At 38.9% G+C, this 22,332-nt stretch overlaps 1 protein-coding gene across 1 annotated transcript; it reads left to right on the top strand.

The window, feature by feature from the left end:
- Positions 1-2,121: 2,121 nt before the first annotated feature.
- LOC131596978 (uncharacterized) lies at positions 2,122-19,362 on the top strand (the record flags this gene model as incomplete). Its single annotated transcript, XM_058869701.1, has 4 exons — positions 2,122-2,881; positions 2,960-3,612; positions 4,618-4,810; positions 19,259-19,362. Coding segments are annotated over 4 exons (1,710 nt in total), but the record flags the coding sequence as incomplete, so codon positions are not given.
- Positions 19,363-22,332: the final 2,970 nt, after the last annotated feature.

The following is a 22,332-nucleotide window of genomic DNA, read 5'->3' as shown; positions in this document are numbered from 1 at the left end:
TTGATTTGAAACTGATAGTTTGTTTCATGTTTGTTTTTGTTGTTGTTGAGCCTTTAATTGACCGTGTTGTTCTGTTCATACTTTGCAGGACCAGGCCGGGAAACGATCAAACTTTTGAAGTATAATATTATAGTACTCTAGGTGGTTACTAACTTTGTTCATACTGTTACCAATATTTGAAGTATAATATTGTTGATGTTACTGATTTAGTTTGTTTGACATGAGTTAGTTACATTTGAAACTTTCTGTATATATATCATACTTTACATGATTTAGTTTGTTTGACAGGAACTATAATGATGTATATATATATATATATATATATATATATATATATATATATATATATATATAATTTTGGATATTATAATGGTATTATATTAGTATATATATATATATATATATTGTCCTACCTATGGTTGAAAATATATCGTCGAAAATATATTACAGGTCGAAAATATTACAGGTCGAACTGGGAGACTTAAATTACAGGTTGCACTTTAAAATACCTCATTTAGCAACGACAGCGCTTTTAAAAAACGCTCTTAAAGGGCCACCTACTAAAGCGCTTTATTACTAAAAGCGCTGCCTAAGATTAAAAAAAACATAAAAAAAAAAAACGCAACCTACGAAAGCGCTTCTGAAAAAGCGCTCTTATAGGGGGGGCTACCAGAGCGCTTTTTCTGGAAAAAGCGCTCTTATAGGGGGGCTACCATAGCGCTTTTCTGGAAAAAGCGCTCTTATAGGAGGGGGCTACCAGAGCGCTTTTCTAGAAAAAGCGCTCTTATAAGGGGGGCTACCAGAGCACTTTCAAAAGCGCTGTCGTTACCTACGGCAGCGCTGGCTTTGGCAGCACTTTAAAGCGCTTTAGTAGTGTTACCCTAGGATTTCGACTTACTAAATAAGGGTAGATAATCTCTAAAACAAGTGAGATTATTAAAGAATCTAGAAGAGAAAAGTCTAACTAAAAGGTCTTGTTTAGTCAGAGCAGACGTTCGACTACCTATAAATTATCATTGCCAAGGTTCGACTAGAACAAACAGAAAAAACTTAGACGTTTTGTTTAAATATGACCCTGAAGTCGGAAGGCATCAGAAGTTAAGAGGCAGTTTCAAGCAGTTTTCTGGCAGTTTTCACAGGACACGTGGAGGTCCCACAGTTGAAGATCTTGCATCTCGAAGACACGTGTTGACTGATAATCAGTCGACCGTTAGTAGTAGTTATTTTATTTTTACTATTTAAGCAAGTTCCATAGGAACATTTTAGGGTCCGCATTTTCTACAAAACACAAGTAAACTCAAATCTCTGTGCAATAATGAGTGACGAGTGCAACTTTGGAATGTACGTATGCGTACCAGTTTGATTTATGCAATCATTTTACGTTAAATCTCATTTTCAGTGCACATTTACTGCTCTTTTGTTGCTTTTATTTACTTTAAAGCCTTTAATTTCAGTGTTTACTTTTACTTTAAAGTTATTGCTGCATTTAATACAAACCAGATACACGTAATAAACAAATTAAAGCAATTAGTCCTGGAATATTCTAGTTGATTCCGCAAAAGTAACCTTTAAAAAGGAAACTAGCGCTTGTTTACCATTTTTCTGGGTAAACAAATTGGCACGCCCAGTGGGACCCGTCAATTGCTGTTTGTTTTATATTTGTTAGTATAATAGTTATGCATGATACTAAGAAGTGGTCGAAAATTAACTAGCATGTCTGAAGTTAATGCAAATGATTCTGACCTTTCTAGAAACCAAGGAGTTGTTCTAACCGGAACAACATCACAAAATGCTGCAAAATCGTCGCCAGTTAGAACAACAAATATTGGTGGATCGACGGCAGCAACATTGGTATCGTCACCAATGAATGTACGGTCACCGTTTAACCCATTGCGACCGCCGTTTCATGGAATGCTACCTCCACCAGGTTTTAATCCTCTTTTTGGAATGCCTACGTCTATGATGCAGGGATTGCACACAAATCCTTCATTATATTCCGACAACATAATGGCAACAAGCACATCAAATCCAGGGGGTCGACCTATGGGCATAGGTTACAATAACCAGGCTTTGCCATCGTTAAGTACTACGTCAATGTTGTCAATTCGACAACAAATAGACGAAAGTAATCATGAAATGGTGAATGCCCTTACTCAACAAATGGGAACTGTTTTTACTCCCATGATAAACAACACGAACCAAAGTTATGAAATATTGGCTAGACAAATGGCCAGAATAGCAGATTTCTTTGGAGCACCCCCACAACCAAACCTTTCGACTCCACAAGGGTCAAATGTTAGAGTGGTTGAAACTCCTAGAAATGGGGAACAAATTGAACAAGAAATCCCTAGAGTAGTACAAAGGCATCAAGATGCTGATCAGGTTCTTAGAAATATCCAGCAAGATGTCAATGTTGGACACAATAATATTTCTAATGTAGTCGAACAAATCTTAGTTCAAAATGGAATAAATGTAGGTTTGCACAGACCAAATTTTGTTTCCCCATTGTCAGAGTACGTAAGGCAGACAGAATTGCCTAGGGGTTGGAAAATTCCAAAATTTACCAAATTTGCTGGTGAGACTGGCGAATCGACAGTCGAACATATTGCTAGGTTCCAGACAGAGGCTGGAGAATTAGCAAACAATGAGAATTTAAAAGTGAAATATTTCCCAAGTTCTTTAACAAAAAATGCCTTTACTTGGTTCACGACCTTACCTCCACAATCTGTATTTTCATGGAGTCAGTTAGAACGATTGTTCCATGAACAGTTTTATATGGGACAGTCGAAGATTAGTTTGAAAGAATTAGCTGGAGTTAGGCGAAAGGGTACAGAAACGGTCGATGACTACCTCAACCGTTTCAGGTTATTGAAAGCTAGATGTTTTACACAAATTCCTGAACATGAGTTAGTCGAAATGGCTGCAGGTGGGTTAGATTATTCCATAAGGAAGAAATTAGATACCCAACATTTAAGGGATATGGCCCAACTGGCAGACAGAGTACGCCAGGTCGAAAGGCTAAAAGCTGAAAAAACCAGAGTTAGTAAATATCATAAGAAAGAAAAGATAGCTTATGTTACTACAAATGAGTTCGACTCTGATAGTGATAGTGAATACGAAGAGGGAGAGGTCAATGTGGCTGAATTGAAGCCGGGACCACCATATATTTGTAAATTACTCAAGCCCTCAAAAGATAAAAATCCGATCGAAAATAAAAATGATAAATTTTCTAGTAAAACGTATTCATTTGATATAACAAAATGTGATGAGATATTTGATTTGTTAGTAACTGATGGGCAAATCATAGTACCCCCAGGACTTAAGAATCCTCCTCTTGAACAAAAGAAAAAAAGAGGATTTTGTAAATTTCATAATTTCCTGGGTCATAAGACTTCTCAATGTGTTCTTTTCAGGGATTTGGTGCAGAAAGCTTTGAAAGAAGGAAGGTTACAGTTTGGAGAAAAGCCAAAGTCATCAATGCAAGTGGATACTGATCCCTTGCAAGTTGAAGAGGCTCACTATGCTGAGCTTGCTGATGTGATGATGGTCGAAACTACTGATGGTTTCGGCGGAAAGCAAGATGGTGCTACTGATGGCAAAGTCTTGAACATGGTCTATCCTGAACCAAACGAGAGCCTTTTGAAATTCCTTGAGAGGTGTCACAACAACAACTCTCAAGTTGGATTATGTCCAAGGTGTGATGCTGTTTTCAATGTTGATGCTGCAAACAAGGTGAGGTTCGACCCTCGTCGAGGCAAGAATCGTCAGTTCATGTATACAGGAGAAAACAGTGGTCGAAGGGCTGGAGAGTACAGAAAGAGGTTTGAAAAGCCAAAGACTTTTCGACCCAAGACGGATGTCCCTGAGGACAATTGGGTGAAACCCATTAACTTCAAAGGAGGTAAACGTCCAGAATGGCAGATCCAAGGTACTGGAGCAAATGCTGAAGGCTCTTGGACTGATAGTGGATCTAAGAGGAAAGACTATATATTTCCAAATTACAAAGGAAAGAATCCTATGACTCGAATGCAGTGGAGGCGTTACCAAAGAAGCCATAAAAATGGCCAGGAAAACTCAAAGATGATGCAGGCAGGTTTTTCTCACCACCAGCCGAAACCTTTTCAGAGGAGATTGACTGAAGAGCAGGCCAAAGTGGCAAATGAGAGGTTGGCTGCAGGAATGATCCTGGGAAAGAAACTCATCAAATAATTAGTTGATGATGATGCTCCGATTCTCAATACAGAAAAAGAGCCTGAGTATTCTCCACTGTCGGATGAAGAGGTCGACGACAACTTTGACATAGAGTCTGATGAGTTGTTAATCGACTGTGGAATTGTATCTGTGCTTCCAGCAGAGTTCGACAGAGTATCTGAGGTGTCTGAGAATGAAGATGATTTTCTCCCTGACGAGAATGTAGAAGAGACGCCTGTTTGTTATTATGTAATGGGAAAAGGAGTAGTGGAAGAACAAAAGGCTGTGTTTGAGAAGCCAGATCGAGGAATGATGTATTATTTGAAGCCTTTATTTATAAGGGAAAAAGTGGATGGGGTTCCAATAAACAAAGTGTTTGTCGATGGTGGGGCTGCTGTGAACTTAATGCCTTATTCCTCACTTCAGAAAGTGGGGAAATTTGACAAAGATTTAAGACCCCACAATATGGTGCTGTCTAATTATGAGGGTAAGACAAGTGGAATACTGGGAGTAATTCAGGTGAAATTAGCTGTTGGTTCGACTGTCAGGTCAACCATCTTTATGGTGATTGCATCTCGAGCCAATTTCAAGTTACTTCTAGGTCGAGAATGGATCCATGGTATAGGGGCAGTTCCCTCTACTTTGCATCAGCGTGTGGCCATTTGGAGGCCAGATGGTATAGTGGAAAATGTTGAAGCTGACCAAAGCTATTACAAAACTGAGAGTGGTCGCAAGCATTTCGACCAGCATCTGGCAAATGTAGCCCCTTGCTACAAAGCAGAAGAGGTGTATTCTTCTGATGAAAGCGTGTCTAAGTATCTGAACTTGGACCCAAATTATGGTTTCATTTGGAATAAAGAAGATCCTAATGAACCATTGAATCATGAAAGTCCTCCAGAGGAGAGGACAACAGTCAAAGATGATGACCACTGAGTCAGAATATCTGGCTCGAATAACGGCTTATGTGGCCGAGAACAGGGAAAAAACGGCTTTAGAAGTTGGTTCGACTGTTGAAAGAATATAAGGATTGTTTTGCATGGGATTACAATGAAATGCCTGGTTTAAGTCGAAGTGTGGTTGAACATCAATTACCTTTAAACCCAGGAAAGAAACCTATCAAGCAACTTCCTAGAAGATTTGCGCCAGAGGTTATGGAAAAAATCAAAGTAGAAATTGAAAGATTGCTGAAAAGCAAGTTTATTCGAACTGCGAGGTGTCGCACGCTCGCGAAAATGAACAGAGTCGCCACCAATATATTTATCCCATAAGGGAAAGGAATATCAGAAAACCTCGAATAAAGAAAGGATAAGATAAGGTCTTGCGACCAAAGATAGGGTAAGGGAGTCGGTTACGCAAGGGGAAGGTACTAGCACCCCTCACGCCCATCGTACTCGATGATATCCACCTATGTTTGTTGCCATCTAAAGGGTGTATAAATCTAAAGCTTAATTACTAAGGGAATGCATGCAAATGAAAGAAAAGAAACACGGGGAAAAAAAGGTTTATAAATAGTTGTGCTCGTTCAAGCCCCGCGACTTGATGCCTACGTATCCCTTTCAGGAATCAGAGCGCCGTAGTTCGGCTCTTTAGTTTTTTGTTTGTTTTTGTGTTTTTTAGTGGACGAAGTTACATTCGCACTCCGCTGCTCGACCTCTGGAGTCTTAAGCTGGGAATGGAGCGGAAATAACGTGTCCGATTAGGAGAAAGAATTCCCTGAAGGCAAGAGAAAGAATGCCTCGGAGGCAAGAGAGAGAAGAAAGATTTTGAGCGTTTCGAGGAAATCCCTTAAGCAAGGGAAACTCGAGTTGCTCTTTGGTTTGTGTTTTTTAAGAATTGGGAACTTACGCCTGAATGGAACCCTTAAGCAAGGGAGATCCAAGCACTCGAACATTCCCTTAAGCAAGGGATGTTCAAGCTTCCATTCCCTTTTTAAGAATTTTCACTTTGATTATTAGTGTTTTAAGTGTTTTCTTTGTATTTTTTATGGGGAATTTTATTCAAGTATTTGTTAAGTGTTTTGAAGTTGAAAGAAAAAGGAATGCAAAAGGGAACTAGTCCTAATTACTACATTCTATGTTGTTGTAAGGATATTCTAAGGGAAAAATAGGGAGGAAAAAAGCAATTAAATGGAGAAAAAACAATATTAAAGATCAAGGGCATTTTAGACATTTCACATATATGGAAAATATTCACAAAGAAAGAAAATTAAATCTAAACTATTTGTGAAAATATATTCATGAACTATCTCATTTTTATTTCATGCAAGGGATACTAATTTGAAGAAAACTAGTTGGTAGGAAAATTATTTTTATTATTTTTTATCTAAAAGAAAAAAAACAATTAATCAATCAAAGAGAATAAAAGAAAAAAAACTATTTTTATTACCTAGTTTGGTGAGGGAGGAGAGAGAGTAGAGTTTGAACGTTTCAAGTGGCACCCTCAAGCAAGGGAGACTCAAGTTGTTCCTCTCTTTTTTTTTCTTCTTTTATGTGAATGTATGTGCTTCTATTTATATTGCCAATGATTGGATTGTGATTTGGATTCTTGAATGTGGGACTTGAAAAATGTAGTTTGCAACACACCTTTTCCATTTCTCCAATGTGGGACTTGCACCATCACCTTTTTTCATTTTTTCAATGTGGGACTCTAACTTGTGTTGTATGTTGCAATTGCTCTTTTTCTTCATGCTATGGTGCTCACTTTGGACACTTATATCTCAAGCCATGGGTGGTCAAATGATGCAAGAATGGTGTCATATCAAAGAGGGCATGGGATAGAACAAGATTGGTGTTGAAAATATCTCAGGATAAGGCTTAGAAATATGAGAAAAATGGCCTTGAACTCATGCAACCATCACTGCACACGCCCAGCAGCATGCAGTCCCGTGCGTATGGCCAAATTTTGACTCTGCGAGGGTGGTACTTTGAGCCTCTCTATCTCGATCAATACATGTCCAAAATCAGTGATACTGGTCTCATTGGATAGAGGACATGGCAAAGAATAGTTTAGAACTGGGCTTGTTTAAGATAGAGACTTGTGGAGGGAGAAAGAGGCCTTGACATTTGGCCCGCCACGTGTTTGCTGAAATGCGTTGCGTGCCCAGAATTCTGTGTCATGGCTGCCTGCAGAGTTTGGTCAGGGTTGGGGCACCACTTTGAAGGCTTGTATCTCACTCAATATTTGTCCAATTGTCCCAATTCTTGTTTCAATGGATAGAGGAGATGGCAAGGAAGAGATTGATACCAAGTTTGCATTCATAGTACTTCTGTAGAGCTCTAAAAATGGCTGGAGATTTGGAACGCCATGTGTTTGTTAAAATGCCGGGTCATGACCTGCCTTGTGACCTGGATTGTGCCTTGATTTAAATGAGTTTTCAGAAACTCCACACCACTTTAACTCTTCATACAAGCTTCAAATAAAAAAGTGTCCAACTACAAAGTTGTTCTCCTCCATGAGAGGAAGAACTTTGATGTTGGAAATTTCTCCGAAAAATGTCGTTTGCCACGTGTAATTCAGTGCTGAAGTGGACTGCCCAACAAGATTCGAAACACCCAAAATTTTTCTAAGTGTTGAAAATTGCCTTTTTTGTCATTTTTTCTATTTTTGGCAGCTTTTTGTCAAACTTCTGATTTTATCCATTCTTTGACTTTTCTTGCCCGATTTTCCACCAAAAGTCAATATTTGAATAATTCCTCTGATTCTGACCCAAAAGTCAACTGTTCCGATTTTTCCGACTATTGATGAAATTCCCGATTAAACCTCTTCCAATCGAATCCAGTCAAACAAACCCCTCCACAAGGTCAGCATGAGAAGTTTTCCACACATAGGAGCCATTCCCGATTAAATGTTGACCAGAAAGTCAACTGGTTGACTTTGGTCAAAGAAACCCTGATTTAACGAACCAGATGATTTGCAAGCTTGCACTCTTCAATCAATGTCCTGATTCGAAGCAGAGAGACACCCCAATCTAGGAGGACTTCAATGAACATAGAGCCACATGATTATACCTCAGTCTTCCTTGTTCTCCGATCAAACTTCTTTGCAATAGAGCTCTTTCTTTGCTAGCCTTTTGAATAGTACCAATGATACGACTGCATGAATGTGAGTTATGACCTAAGTGATGTGTGTACATGAACCATAAGCCATATGAGTAGGGTAGGACAAATTTGGGGTATGACAGCTGCCCCTATTTAATCGTCTTAAACCTGAGAGCGAGATTGGCGCTAGCCTTTCAAGCATTCAAGGTAGAAGAAGATTAAATACCAAGTAAACCTGAAAATTTGTCTTATGATGAGATGTGATCCACTGGGGATAAGATGATGTCAAATCCACTAAGGAAAACTGCGTCAATTCTGGATAGAACGAAGTAACCCTGGGTTAGGAATGAAGTGGAATTCAACTCTGGGTTGAGTGGGAAAAAGACAAGAAGACAACCATCAACTCTGGGTTGAGTGGAAAAAAGAGAAGGGTCAACTCTGGGTTGAGTAAAAGATAACCGTCAACTCTGGGTTGAGTGGGAAAAGAAACAAGAAGAAATATCCGTCAACTCTGGGTGAGAGGGAAAGAAACAAGACAACCATCAACTCTGGGTTGAGTGGGAAAAAGATAAGCATCAACTCTGGGTTGAATAAAAGACAAACATCAACTCTGGGTTGAATAAAAGGTGACCGTCAACTCTGAGTGAGTGGGAAAGAAACAAGACAACCATCAACTCTGGGTTGAGTGGGAAAAAGATAAGCATCAACTCTGGGTTGAATAAAAGACAAACATCAACTCTGGGTTGAATAAAAGGTGACCGTCAACTCTGGGTGAGTGGGGAAAAGGTAAGGGTCAACTCTGGGTTGAATAAAGGAAGACCGTCAACTCTGGGTGAGTGGGAAAAGATAATTAACTCGGGGTTAAAAGATGAAAGGAAGGTCAACTCTAGGTTGAACACAAAGACACCAACTCTGGGTTGAAGCAAGATGAACATGATTGACTTGAGGAGATGACACCACAATGGTAACTCTGAGTGCCCCAGTGGAATATCAATTGATTGCTTGTAGAGAACCCATCTGATGAGTAACTTTGCTTATGCTTCACATGCAAATGTTTGATTTATTTATGCACTTCTGGAAATGCAATGCAAGGGATTCTATATGCAGTGTACTGATGCATTGTTCAGGGTTTCTGCTTTGATGTGGAATAGATTAGGTGGAGTTTTGAAACTCTGCTTGATTCAAGATGGGGTGGATGGCCCTGCTTTGTTGATGATCGGATCATGCGGGTGAAATGATAATGAAAATGCAATGATATGCATGATGATTGTATGATTATGAGTGCAATGATTGTCTCCAAGATACCAGGAGTGGATGGAGTATGCCCTTGTGGAAGGTTGTTGCTTGAAGGACAACACTTGTGAAGGTGAGGTGTTTAGTTTGACTCCTCGACACTTGTCTTGATATCTGACACTTGCTTGGGGATGGAAGAAAGAATTGTCACTAGCTTGCCCCAGCTTGTATGACCTTTTGAGATAGAATTTTGACATGCTTGAATCATGGAGATGTGCAATGGTCTGCCCCAGTGTGGATGAAGGGATGAATACCCCAGATTGGAAGGAACTCTTCCACCAGATGGGTGCTTCAGAGACTTGCTTTGTGGATGACCAACCTTTGCCCTTGTAAGATTACTCGATTGGAATTTCAATGTTGGACTTTCCTTGGTATCAAGCATTTACTTTCTGATTAGAGACAAATCTGTTTTGCAAGAGATAATGAGAAATGCGATGCACATGTTAATCTCAAAGAAAAAGTTTTTATTTGTCAAAATGTTGTATTGATACTAGCACAAATGACACAGCAACATAAGGAGTCAGTTTGACATGATTCTACAGTTTGTATGCTTTCGGAACGAACCATGCCTCAATTAGGACTTTTGAGGGTTGTAACGTGGCCGGGTTCACGGTTTGAGAAACAAAGGATAAAGGCTCAAGTTCTACTTAACCCACCCCTCTTCGTGATGTTCTCCAGTCCTACGTTCAGCTAGTTCGACACGAGTATTCGCCTTTCAGGAAGGATTGTGATGGATGAGGATCCTTTATGGCTTTGATGGAGGTGGCAGTCACCTTTTGGTGCTTTCGTTGATGATTGTAACAACTTGTCCCTTGGAGGATTTTTGTTCTTATTCTTTTCTTTTGCTTTCCCTAACTTTTGCCTGGACAGAAAGTTTCTTTTGATTTTGGCTTTCGTTGTCCAGCGGGATATGCCCTAATTTTTGCCTAAGTCAATTGCTTCAAAGCTATTCATTTCCTTTCTTTTTGACTTAGCGGGCTACTATTTCTTCCTTTTTTTATTCATAATTTTCTTTTCATTCTTTTTTGTCTCGTTCGGGAACAAGTTGTATGACTTTTGTGATTGATTTGATGAAAAGGTTGTGACTGCCTTATTCTCAGTGAATGAGAGACTTCTATTGTGGATTGTGTTCTTCCTTTTTTGTTGCGAGAGATAGAAGTTGATTGATCCTCTGATGGAATACCTGAAAGTTGAGCGGTCGGTCGCACTAACTGAAGACTACCCTGCCCCTGGTTAAGATTGAGGGTTTTGTATTTTTTGAAAAGAAACTACTACTCCTTAGGCTCAAAGGGGTTGACAAAGGTTTCACTCCCTTATAGCTCCGGTGTTTGGGAATTGAAATAATGCCTGTACATCGTCAGCAGGTTTCTTGTTCCAAAAGCATACAGTTAGTGATTCATGTGTTTTTGATTTTTCATTATTCTCCTTTTTTAGTTGCTTAAGACAAATGAGTGAAGTATCAATGAACATAATGACAAAATTTGAGAAAAACATGTATATTGCATTATTTTTATTTATTCAAACAGAATGAGTTTCTTACAATGAGAAGTACTTGATAACAACGAAAATAGTACAATTGAAAATACTAGAGAAATCTAAACAATGGCAAGATTGGCCTTATTTTGATGCAAATGAAATGTTCTCTGACAAACACGAAGTCTTCAGGCTCTAGTGGTGGAAGGTGCCCCCTTTAGGGGGCATGGAGTTTTCTGATGGTAGCTTGATCTTATTTGTAATTTTCCATAATTCTTCTTCTGTGAGCTCTTGTCAGATATCGGTGTGGAGGAATCGTCTTGACTGATCTGATGGAGAGGAAAAGTGGTAAGAGTCTTGGTAACCATGGATGCAAATGCATGAATGCAAAGATGTTAATGAAGATGCAAATGTATTAGGATCAAGGATCAAGGCTTCTTGGACAACAACTTCTCATGGCCAATAAGATATGGTCGACCCTCCAGATTCAGAGGTTCGACGTTGCTAGATAACTGATGTAGAACTTCTGTATAAGTCAAACGTCTCAAGATCAAAGGTTCGACGTCTTTTATTGAATAGCAGAAATCCGGGTATGATGAAGGTCAAGTTTCCTGTCCCACCCCAATCTCACGGGTATGTAGTCTAGACACGGACAAGTGGTCCCTAATGGTCACCAGGGTCTACAGTTCCCATGGGGTACAAAGTGTTTGAGGCAACAAGCGTGCCAGACACAGTGTTCCATGAAAGAACCTCGCCCAGTTGTGGTACCCCATGTCAAGCTCGATCGTAGCAAGGGCTACGGGAGTCGACATGAGCATCCACGCTAATCCTATGTGTCACTGGCCTGGGTAGTGGGCCTTTTACCTCATACAAACCGCCCACCTGCAAAACAGAACAGAAGACCCCAGGGAACACAAAATATAATCCATATGCATGATGTGCAAACAGAAATAAACATGATATGCAGGCAAAGAATAAGCATGCAAACATATATACAAGGTATAGACATAAAACAAGTAAACAAACGCAGGCTAGGATCGACTCACTAAGAATGGACCCGCAATAGGTCTAGCAACATCCCCAGCAGAGTCGCCATCTGTCGCACGCTCGCGAAAATGAACAGAGTCGCCACCAATATATTTATCCCATAAGGGAAAGGAATATCAGAAAACCTGGAATAAAGAAAGGATAAGATAAGGTCTTGCGACCAGAGATAGGGTAAGGGAGTCGGTTACGCAAGGGGAAGGTACTAGCACCCCTCACGCCCATCGTACTCGATGATATCCACCTATGTTTGTTGCCATCTAAAGGGTGTATAAATCTAAAGCTTAATTACTAAGGGAATGCATGCAAATGAAAGAAAAGAAACACGGGGAAAAAAAGGTTTATAAATAGTTGTGCTCGTTCAAGCCCCGCGACTTGATGCCTACGTATCCCTTTCAGGAATCAGAGCGCCGTAGTTCGGCTCTTTAGTTTTTTGTTTGTTTTTGTGTTTTTTAGTGGACGAAGTTACATTCGCACTCCGCTGCTCGACCTCTGGAGTCTTAAGCTGGGAATGGAGCGGAAATAACGTGTCCGATTAGGAGAAAGAATGCCCTGAAGGCAAGAGAAAGAATGCCTCGGAGGCAAGAGAGAGAAGAAAGATTTTGAGCGTTTCGAGGAAATCCCTTAAGCAAGGGAAACTCGAGTTGCTCTTTGGTTTGTGTTTTTTAAGAATTGGGAACTTACGCCTGAATGGAACCCTTAAGCAAGGGAGATCCAAGCACTCGAACATTCCCTTAAGCAAGGGATGTTCAAGCTTCCATTCCCTTTTTAAGAATTTTCACTTTGATTATTAGTGTTTTAAGTGTTTTCTTTGTATTTTTTATGGGGAATTTTATTCAAGTATTTGTTAAGTGTTTTGAAGTTGAAAGAAAAAGGAATGCAAAAGGGAACTAGTCCTAATTACTACATTCTATGTTGTTGTAAGGATATTCTAAGGGAAAAATAGGGAGGAAAAAAGCAATTAAATGGAGAAAAAACAATATTAAAGATCAAGGGCATTTTAGACATTTAACATATATGGAAAATATTCACAAAGAAAGAAAATTAAATCTAAACTATTTGTGAAAATATATTCATGAACTATCTCATTTTTATTTCATGCAAGGGATACTAATTTGAAGAAAACTAGTTGGTAGGAAAATTATTTTTATTATTTTTTATCTAAAAGAAAAAAAACAATTAATCAATCAAAGAGAATAAAAGAAAAAAAACTATTTTTATTACCTAGTTTGGTGAGGGAGGAGAGAGAGTAGAGTTTGAACGTTTCAAGTGGCACCCTTAAGCAAGGGAGACTCAAGTTGTTCCTCTCTTTTTTTTTCTTCTTTTATGTGAATGTATGTGCTTCTATTTATATTGCCAATGATTGGATTGTGATTTGAATTCTTGAATGTGGGACTTGAAAAATGTAGTTTGCAACACACCTTTTCCATTTCTCCAATGTGGGACTTGCACCATCACCTTTTTTCATTTTTTCAATGTGGGACTCTAACTTGTGTTGTATGTTGCAATTGCTCTTTTTCTTCATGCTATGGTGCTCACTTTGGACACTTATATCTCAAGCCATGGGTGGTCAAATGATGCAAGAATGGTGTCATATCAAAGAGGGCATGGGATAGAACAAGATTGATGTTGAAAATATCTCAGGATAAGGCTTAGAAATATGAGAAAAATGGCCTTGAACTCATGCAACCATCACTGCACACGCCCAGCAGCATGCAGTCCCGTGCGTATGGCCAAATTGTGACTCTGCGAGGGTGGTACTTTGAGCCTCTCTATCTCGATCAATACATGTCCAATATCAGTGATACTGGTCTCATTGGATAGAGGACATGGCAAAGAATAGTTTAGAACTGGGCTTGTTTAAGATAGAGACTTGTGGAGGGAGAAAGAGGCCTTGACATTTGGCCCGCCACGTGTTTGCTGAAATGCGTTGCGTGCCCAGAATTTTGTGTCATGGCTGCCTGCAGAGTTTGGTCAGGGTTGGGGCACCACTTTGAAGGCTTGTATCTCACTCAATATTTGTCCAATTGTCCCAATTCTTGTTTCAATGGATAGAGGAGATGGCAAGGAAGAGATTGATACCAAGTTTTCATTCATAGTACTTCTGTAGAGCTCTAAAAATGGCTGGAGATTTGGAACGCCATGTGTTTGTTAAAATGCCGGGTCATGACCTGCCTTGTGACCTGGATTGTGCCTTGATTTAAATGAGTTTTCAGAAACTCCACGCCACTTTAACTCTTCATACAAGCTTCAAATAAAAAAGTGTCCAACTACAAAGTTGTTCTCCTCCATGAGAGGAAGAACTTTGATGTTGGAAATTTCTCCGAAAAATGCCGTTTGCCACGTGTAATTCAGTGCTGAAGTGGACTGCCCAACAAGATTCGAAACACCCAAAATTTTTCTAAGTGTTGAAAATTGCCTTTTTTGTCATTTTTTCTATTTTTGGCAGCTTTTTGTCAAACTCCTGATTTTATCCATTCTTTGACTTTTCTTGCCCGATTTTCCACCAAAAGTCAATATTTGAATAATTCCTCTGATTCTGACCCAAAAGTCAACTGTTCCGATTTTTCCGACTATTGATGAAATTCCCGATTAAACCTCTTCCAATCGAATCCAGTCAAATAAACCCCTCCACAAGGTCAGCATGAGAAGTTTTCCACACATAGGAGCCATTCCCGATTAAATGTTGACCAGAAAGTCAACTGGTTGACTTTGGTCAAAGAAACCCTGATTTAACGAACCAGATGATTTGCAAGCTTGCACTCTTCAATCAATGTCCTGATTCGAAGCAGAGAGACACCCCAATCTAGGAGGACTTCAATGAACATAGAGCCACATGATTATACCTCAGTCTTCCTTGTTCTCCGATCAAACTTCTTTGCAATAGAGCTCTTTCTTTGCTAGCCTTTTGAATAGTACCAATGATACGACTGCATGAATGTGAGTTATGACCTAAGTGATGTGTGTACATGAACCATAAGCCATATGAGTAGGGTAGGACAAATTTGGGGTATGACACGAGGTATGTCGAATGGTTAGCTAATATAGTGCCTGTCATAAAGAAAAATAGTAGCCTTCGTATATGCATAGATTTCAGAGATTTAAATAAGGCTACCCCTAAAGATGAATATCCCATTCCTGTTGCTGAAATGTTAGTCGATTCCGCAGCCGGATTTGAATATCTCAGTTTATTAGATGGATATTCAGGTTATAACTAAATTTTTATAGCTGAAGAAGATGTACCTAAGACGGCGTTTCGATGCCCAGGTGCTTTAGGAACTTATGAATGGGTAGTAATGCCCTTTGGTTTAAAAAATGCTGGAGCTACATATCAACGAGCTATGAATTCCATGTTTCATGATTTTATTGACAAGTTTATGCAGTTCTATATCGATGATATTGTAATAAAATCTAACTCTGAAAATGGTCACTTAGACCATCTTCGACAATCTTTTGAACGAATGAGAAAATATGGACTCAAAATGAATCCTTTAAAATGTGCTTTTGGTGTCCATGCAGGGGATTTCCTGGGCTTCGTGGTTCACAAGAAAGGTATTGAGATAAACTAGAACAAGACGAAAGCAATCTTGGAGCTAAAGGCGCAAGAAACAAAGAAACAACTCCAGTCATTGTTGGGGAAAATTAATTTCTTGAGATTTATTTCAAATCTAAGTGGCAAAACAAAGATTTTTTCACCACTTGTGAAGCTCAAGAATCAAGATCAGTTCAAATGGGAGTCGGAACATCAACAGGCGTTCGACCAAATAAAAGCTTATTTAACTAAGCCTCCTATTTTGTTACCCCCAATAGGACAAAGAGTATGAAATTGTACATAGCTGCATCAGGTTCGACAATTGGGAGTATGTTAGCCCAAGAGGATGATAATGGCGTCGAAAGAGCTATATATTATCTAAGTCGAACCTTAGTGGATGCTGAAACTAGGTATAATGATATTGAAAAGTTATGTTTATGCTTGTATTTCTCATGTAACAAACTTAAGCAATATATAAAGCCTGTTGATGTGTATGTGTCCTCTCATTTTGATGTTATTAAACATATGTTGTCCAAACCAATTTTGCATAGTCGAATTGGTAAATGGGCCTTAGCGCTAACTGAATTCTCCTTAACATATGTTCCTTTAAAAGCTATGAAAGGACAAATCGTGGCCGATATTATAGTCGAACATCGTTTAGTTGAACTATCAGCAGATCTGGTCGATCAATCTAACTGGAAGTTGTTTTTTGATGGTTCTAGTCATAAAAATGGATCAGGAATTGGAGTCCTGATTATTTCTCCTGAGGGACTTCCAACCAAGTTCCACTATAGAATGAAGGATGTATGTTCTAATAACGAAGTCGAATACGAAGCTTTGATAACTGGTTTGAAAGCCCTAATAGACTTGGGGGCAAAGCGAGTTGAAATTCGAGGTGATTCTGAGCTAGTAATTCGACAAATCAAGAAAGAGTATAAATGCATCAAATAAAATCTAATAGTGTACTATGCAATAGTGGTACGCTTGTTAGAGAAATTTGAACATATCGAGATCTTGCATGTACCAAGATCTGAGAATTTCATTGCTAATGAATTGGCACAGATTGCTTCTGGCTATAGAGTTTCTAAAAATAAGTTAGAAGATATGGTCGATATCAAAGAGAAAGAAACTCATGAAATATCAGACAAGTTAGGTCAATTGTCGACGTCAAAATTTGGGGGGGGGGGTAGATGACAAAGTTGAAAGTAAAGATTTGTATGCCTTAGAAATTTTTGCCATCGATAATATGACAGATTCTGAATGGAGAAACCCATTGGTCCAATACCTAAATAATCCAGTCGGAGGAACCGATCGAAAGATTAAACATAGAGCTCTAAACTATGTGATATTAGGAAATGATTTATACAAGAAAACAGCTGAAGGTGTATTGTTGAAATGCTTAAGTGAAGCTGAAGCATATTTGGCTGTGTCAGAGGTTCATAGTGGTGTTTGTGGAGCTCATCAGTCAGGCCATAAGATGAAATGGTTGTTGTTTAGACAAGGTTTATATTGGCCGACAATGCTAAAAGACGGTATTGAATATGCAAGAGGATGCCAAGAGTGCCAGAAATTTTCAGGCATTCAACATGTTCAAGCCAGTGAATTGCATGCCATTGTCAAACCTTGGCCTTTTAGAGGATGGGCTTTGGATTTAATAGGAGAAATCAAACCTGCATCTTCTAAACAACAAAGATTCATTTTAGTAGGAATAGATTATTTTACTAAATGGATAGAGGCAATTCCCCTGGTAAATGCTGATCAAGAAGCAGTGATTAGTTTTATACAAAAACACATTATTTACAGATATGGGATTCCAGAAACTATTACTACTGATCAAGGATCAGTGTTTGTTGGTCGAAAGATGCAAGCTTTTGCAGCAGAGACAAGATTTAAATTGCTAACATCCACTCCATATTACGCTCAGGCAGTGGCGAAGCCAGAAAAAATATATAGCCTGGGCAAAAAATTTAATGACCAGAAATCACTGTCTCACCAAGCTGCCACGCATCAAGGAAATCAAAAAAGATTTCAAGACTGATAATCATCAAGGAATGAATATCCAGCATGTGAATAGAATAACCAGCAAAGTCCAATACTCATGTAATTCATGACTATATAAATAAAATAAATATAGTATGTGTCACAAGTTATGTTCAAACATCATAAATGTAGTTAATGATTCTTCTAGATACCATGTGTCAACAAATACCATTTTTTTCTTATATTATTAACTCCTGAGCCATATTTAATATTGAGTTATAAAACAAAGCAAATTGAGTTATACTGCCACTTGCTATAGCATATATTGAGTTATAAAACAAAGCAGTTGAGTTATACTACCACTTGCTATAGCTTTTTCTTATATTGGTGGCATGAATGAAATAAGTTTTATATTGGTAACATGCTAAAACAACGTTTAGAAGTCCATAAAAGCTTGGTGAGAATTGTATACTAAAAATGAGAAAACTAAATCTGCATATTTTGTTAGTCATATCTCAATGATTAGAGATTTGAAGTTACTATTTAACATAGCATAAAGCTAGTGCTAGCTACTTCATATCTCAATAATCCCTGTCAACACTCTCTTTCCCTAAACACATATAACATCACTAAAACTAAAAAACTCAACACAAATAATCTGGTACAAAGCAAGATAGGTCCAAGTAGCTGATTTCAATACATCAGCTTTGCGATTTTCTCCTCCATGACCACAACCTGCAAATGTCTAACCAACCAACCAAAATAATGCATCCAGCCTCCTCGACTAGAAGAAAAGGCAGTTGCTGCCCAAGCAGAAAAGTAACACAACTACAACTACAGCAGACCATAGATACACGACTCTAGAACAAGATACTACCACAAACAGAAACCAAAAGAAAATGACATGCTTTGGAAAATCGAAACAGCCAACAACAGCGTAAAGCAGATACATCCCAGGATTTGCACACGACACTTTCCAACTGTAATTCCTATCGCCGCAATTACAAGATAAAAACCAGTCCCATGAGAACATTTTTGGCATACCAAATATATCAAAATTGCTCAGAATCACCAAGCTGTCATGCATCAAGGAAATCAAAAAAGATTTCAAGACAAATAAACATCAAGGAAATCAAAAAAGATTTCAAAACAGATAAACATCAAGGAAATCAAAAAAGATTTCAAGATAGATAAACAAGAGAACTTAGTTCAGTCATTCCATCAAACACTTGGCATGCAAGTACGAAACAGTAAATACATTAGAAAATTTGGCACCGATTGGCAAATCAGAATTGAACAACAATCACACAGCAGTAATCAAAGAAGAGAGAAGAAAGAAGATTGTAACCGATAGGATCTTCTACTTGGTGGTGGTGATTTTCGCGGTAACAGCTTTCGAGAATCGAGTTAGAGGAAGAAGAAATCAAACCACAATCGCTTCTTCCACCGAGATAGAGGAAGGAAGAGCCCGGGCAGCTGCCCGTCCTCGCCGGGCGCTGGATTCGCCCATGCGCTCAGGGTAATGGTCAGGTCGAAGCTGCTAACAAAGTTATTATAAATTTGATAAAAAAGCATGTGGGGAGAAAGCCAAAAAATTGGCATCAAACGCTCGACCAAATCCTTTGGGCTTGTTGAACGTCACCAAAGGAAGCAATAAATACTACCCCATTTCGTTTGACTTTTGGGCATGATGCTGTGTTGCCTGCAGAAATTCATTTACAGTCAGCTAGAATTCAACGACAAAACAGTCTTTCGTCTGATGAATACTGGAGTATGATGTTAGACGAATTAGTAGAATTAGACGAAGAATGACTAATAGCGTTGGATAGGTTGATAAAACAAAAGAAAAAAGTGGCGAAAGCTTACAACAAGAAAGTCAAAGAAAAAACATTCATGATAGGTGATTATGTATGGAAAGTTATTTTACCCATGGATCAAAGGAATAAGTTATTAGGCAAATGGTCCCCAAGTTGGGAAGGACCGTTCAAAATTTTGCAAGTATTTTCAAACAATGCATATGAAATTGAAGAATTAAATTCAGATGGTCGAATCTTGAGGATAAACGGTAAATATTTGAAGAAATATAAACCTATACTTCAAGAAATTCGCATAATAGAATAAAACCAAAAGATTATATTAAAATGGCTAAAAATTTGGCCAATCATTACAAAAAGTTCCTTATAAAGAGCATTGGCAGACATTACAAAATATAGCCAGTTAGTCGAAAACAAAATTACAAAGTTGGAAAGTTGTTCCTAAAATAAGCTAGCTTGGCTGACTCAAAGTCAATCTTAGAATCAAGTCGAGACAAGTTTTGCTTAAGTTGTCGAATGTTGCTTTCCAACTTAAGGGCATTTTCACCATGACCAAGTCCTTTCAAGACTTCTTGGTTAATAATTTCAGGCGAAGGGATTTCTTCAGTTTGGGCTAAATTGATTTTCTCTTGTTCAAGACCTTGAATCTTCTTGTTGAAAGCATCAATTTGAGCTTTGCAGTCAGCAATCTTGTTGTCGATCTCTCCCTTCTTATCAGAAAACTTTAAAGTTTTCTCCTGAAATTCTTCAACCTTTTTGGTCGAAGCTGCACTGGCATCCCATTCCCTCTCCATTTCACGTTCTTTGTTCTTTGCCTGACGAGTAATGTTCTTCTTCGTCATAAGGTCCCTCCAGAGCTGGTCGAAGTACGCCTCAAAATCAAAGAAGAATTGAACAACAACTGCTGGAAGAGAAGATTTGATTAGTAAGTCTAGGATCTTACGAATTTCTCCACCAAGATGTTCAGAACTCTCAAGAACAGCGAGAAACTCAGGTTCGTTCAGATGGGTTTTTAGCTGGCATATAGCTTCGACAAGAGAAGCATCAATCTCAGCATCAGGATTGGTTGATTGAGCAGGAATCTCAAAAGAACTTGGTCGCAGCTTCTGAAGTCGAAAGAGAGCTTCTAAAGGATTAGTCTTCTTCAAGTCCAGAATTTCCTCCTGACTAAGAGAACTGTTGGAGTTAGTATCATCCGCAATAGGATGTTGTCTGGACTGAGAAGCTGCATTGTGTTCTGGTCGAGGGACATCTTCAACATTTTTTGTGACAGGTGTTTGTTCGACGATGGGTTTATCCTGAGGATCTGTTCGACTTCGACCTGGAGTGTTAGCCGAATCAGTGTTACTTCCAAAAGCATCAGTCCTCTGAGGGCTAAAAGGGTTGGAGTCAGGAGTAGCTTCAGCAATCTTTTCAGCAACCTCGACAACTTTCTCCTGAGTGTGGTCGACGGTTGGTGCATTCTGTTCAAGAAAAAGTGTTAGAAAACAGAGATATTGAGAGATATATTGGAAGAGAATGTTAAGTTACCTCAGGAAGAGTTTGAGACGAAGAAATTGTTGGAGCTGTTTGAGGCTTGACAACCACTTTGGGAATGTTCTTTACAACTTTTCATCTTTTTGGTGGAGTCGGAAGCGGGGGTCGTGAAAAGATCTCACTTTCCTGATTTGGTGGAGATGTAGTTTCGTCTGATTCAGTAGGAACTACCAACTGAAAAGGAAGAATAACAATTAATGAAGGTTAAGGTAGATTTGACAAGATTAAAGATCAAGTTAAGTACCTTTCTAACAGTTTTGTTTTTCTTGGTGGTGGTGCTGTTCGATGTACTGGGGCGCTTTCGACCTGGCTTAGGAGCAGGAGCTTCGATTTGATTGGTAAGATCAGGCCCTGAAAGATCTAAAATTGATATTAGAATATTGCTGTTGACAATGAAAAGAAAACGAAAGCAGATATAAAATACTTACTTATGGTAAGTTGATCCTCCAACTTGTCGAACGCAGTATTCAATTTCTTGATAAAAGAATCTCGATCAAATAGTTGGTAGTATTCAGACCACCACTCACTAAACTCTTTAGTTGTAAAATAGGAGTTTTGAAAGGTGAAAATTGGGTGTTCCAGAGATTGTTTGTTATGAAACTTTAAACAGTCAAGGTGTTGACGAGATGTAAACGGTCGACCGGAGTAACAAATGTCATTGTCATGAGAATATAGGCTTTTGGGCAGCATCTGGCTCAAACCAAATTGTCGGGAGACCAAATTTGGTTGATAACTTACAAACCCATAGCACTTGCCTGTCGACTCAATACGATGAGAGAGAAGTGTTGGGGTCAGAAAAGCAGCCCAAATAGCATTCAGTTGAGCTCGAAGGGTTGGAGTGTTCCCAGGGAAAATAGCTTTGAACCAAGTCGGCCCAAAACATCGACTGGAAAAAGGGGCTATAGAAGCTATGAATGTTTTACATTCAGAAAACAATCTCACATATTTGAGAAGGTTGGGCCTGTTAGACTCATCTTGAGGAGTTTGAAAGGCAAGTTTGATGCCTTCGACCCTCCTGTCATACATGACCTCTAGAATGGACCTGGAAACAGTGTAACCTATATGTGACTCGAAGGTGGCATTCAACCAGTGTTGCAAGAGCCAATAAGGTCCCGACAGAGAGAGTTGTTTTGGAGTTTCGTGCAGACGTTTGATCCTTAAAGATGCTATGCCTAAAGTATGGTAAAGATAAGCAAGGAGAAGCTTACCTAAAGAGACCTTTCGACCTTCATGAATCTGAATAGCCAAAGGTATGTAAGCTTTGGAAATCTGAACTGATCCTGGACAAAACAGATAGTATGAGAGCCAATAGGTGAGGAAGGCAACATGCTCTTCGTCAGAAACTTCTTCTGTCGACTTGTCATAATGATCTTGCATATACTTGGTGATGGTAGCGTTGGTGAAGTTGAAATTCATTTCTGTGGGAAGAGTG

The sequence above is a fragment of the Vicia villosa genome, linkage group LG4 (assembly GCF_029867415.1).
Source record: "Vicia villosa cultivar HV-30 ecotype Madison, WI linkage group LG4, Vvil1.0, whole genome shotgun sequence".
NCBI classification, from domain to species: domain Eukaryota; kingdom Viridiplantae; phylum Streptophyta; class Magnoliopsida; order Fabales; family Fabaceae; genus Vicia; species Vicia villosa.
This window is presented reverse-complemented; position numbering and strand designations above follow the sequence as displayed.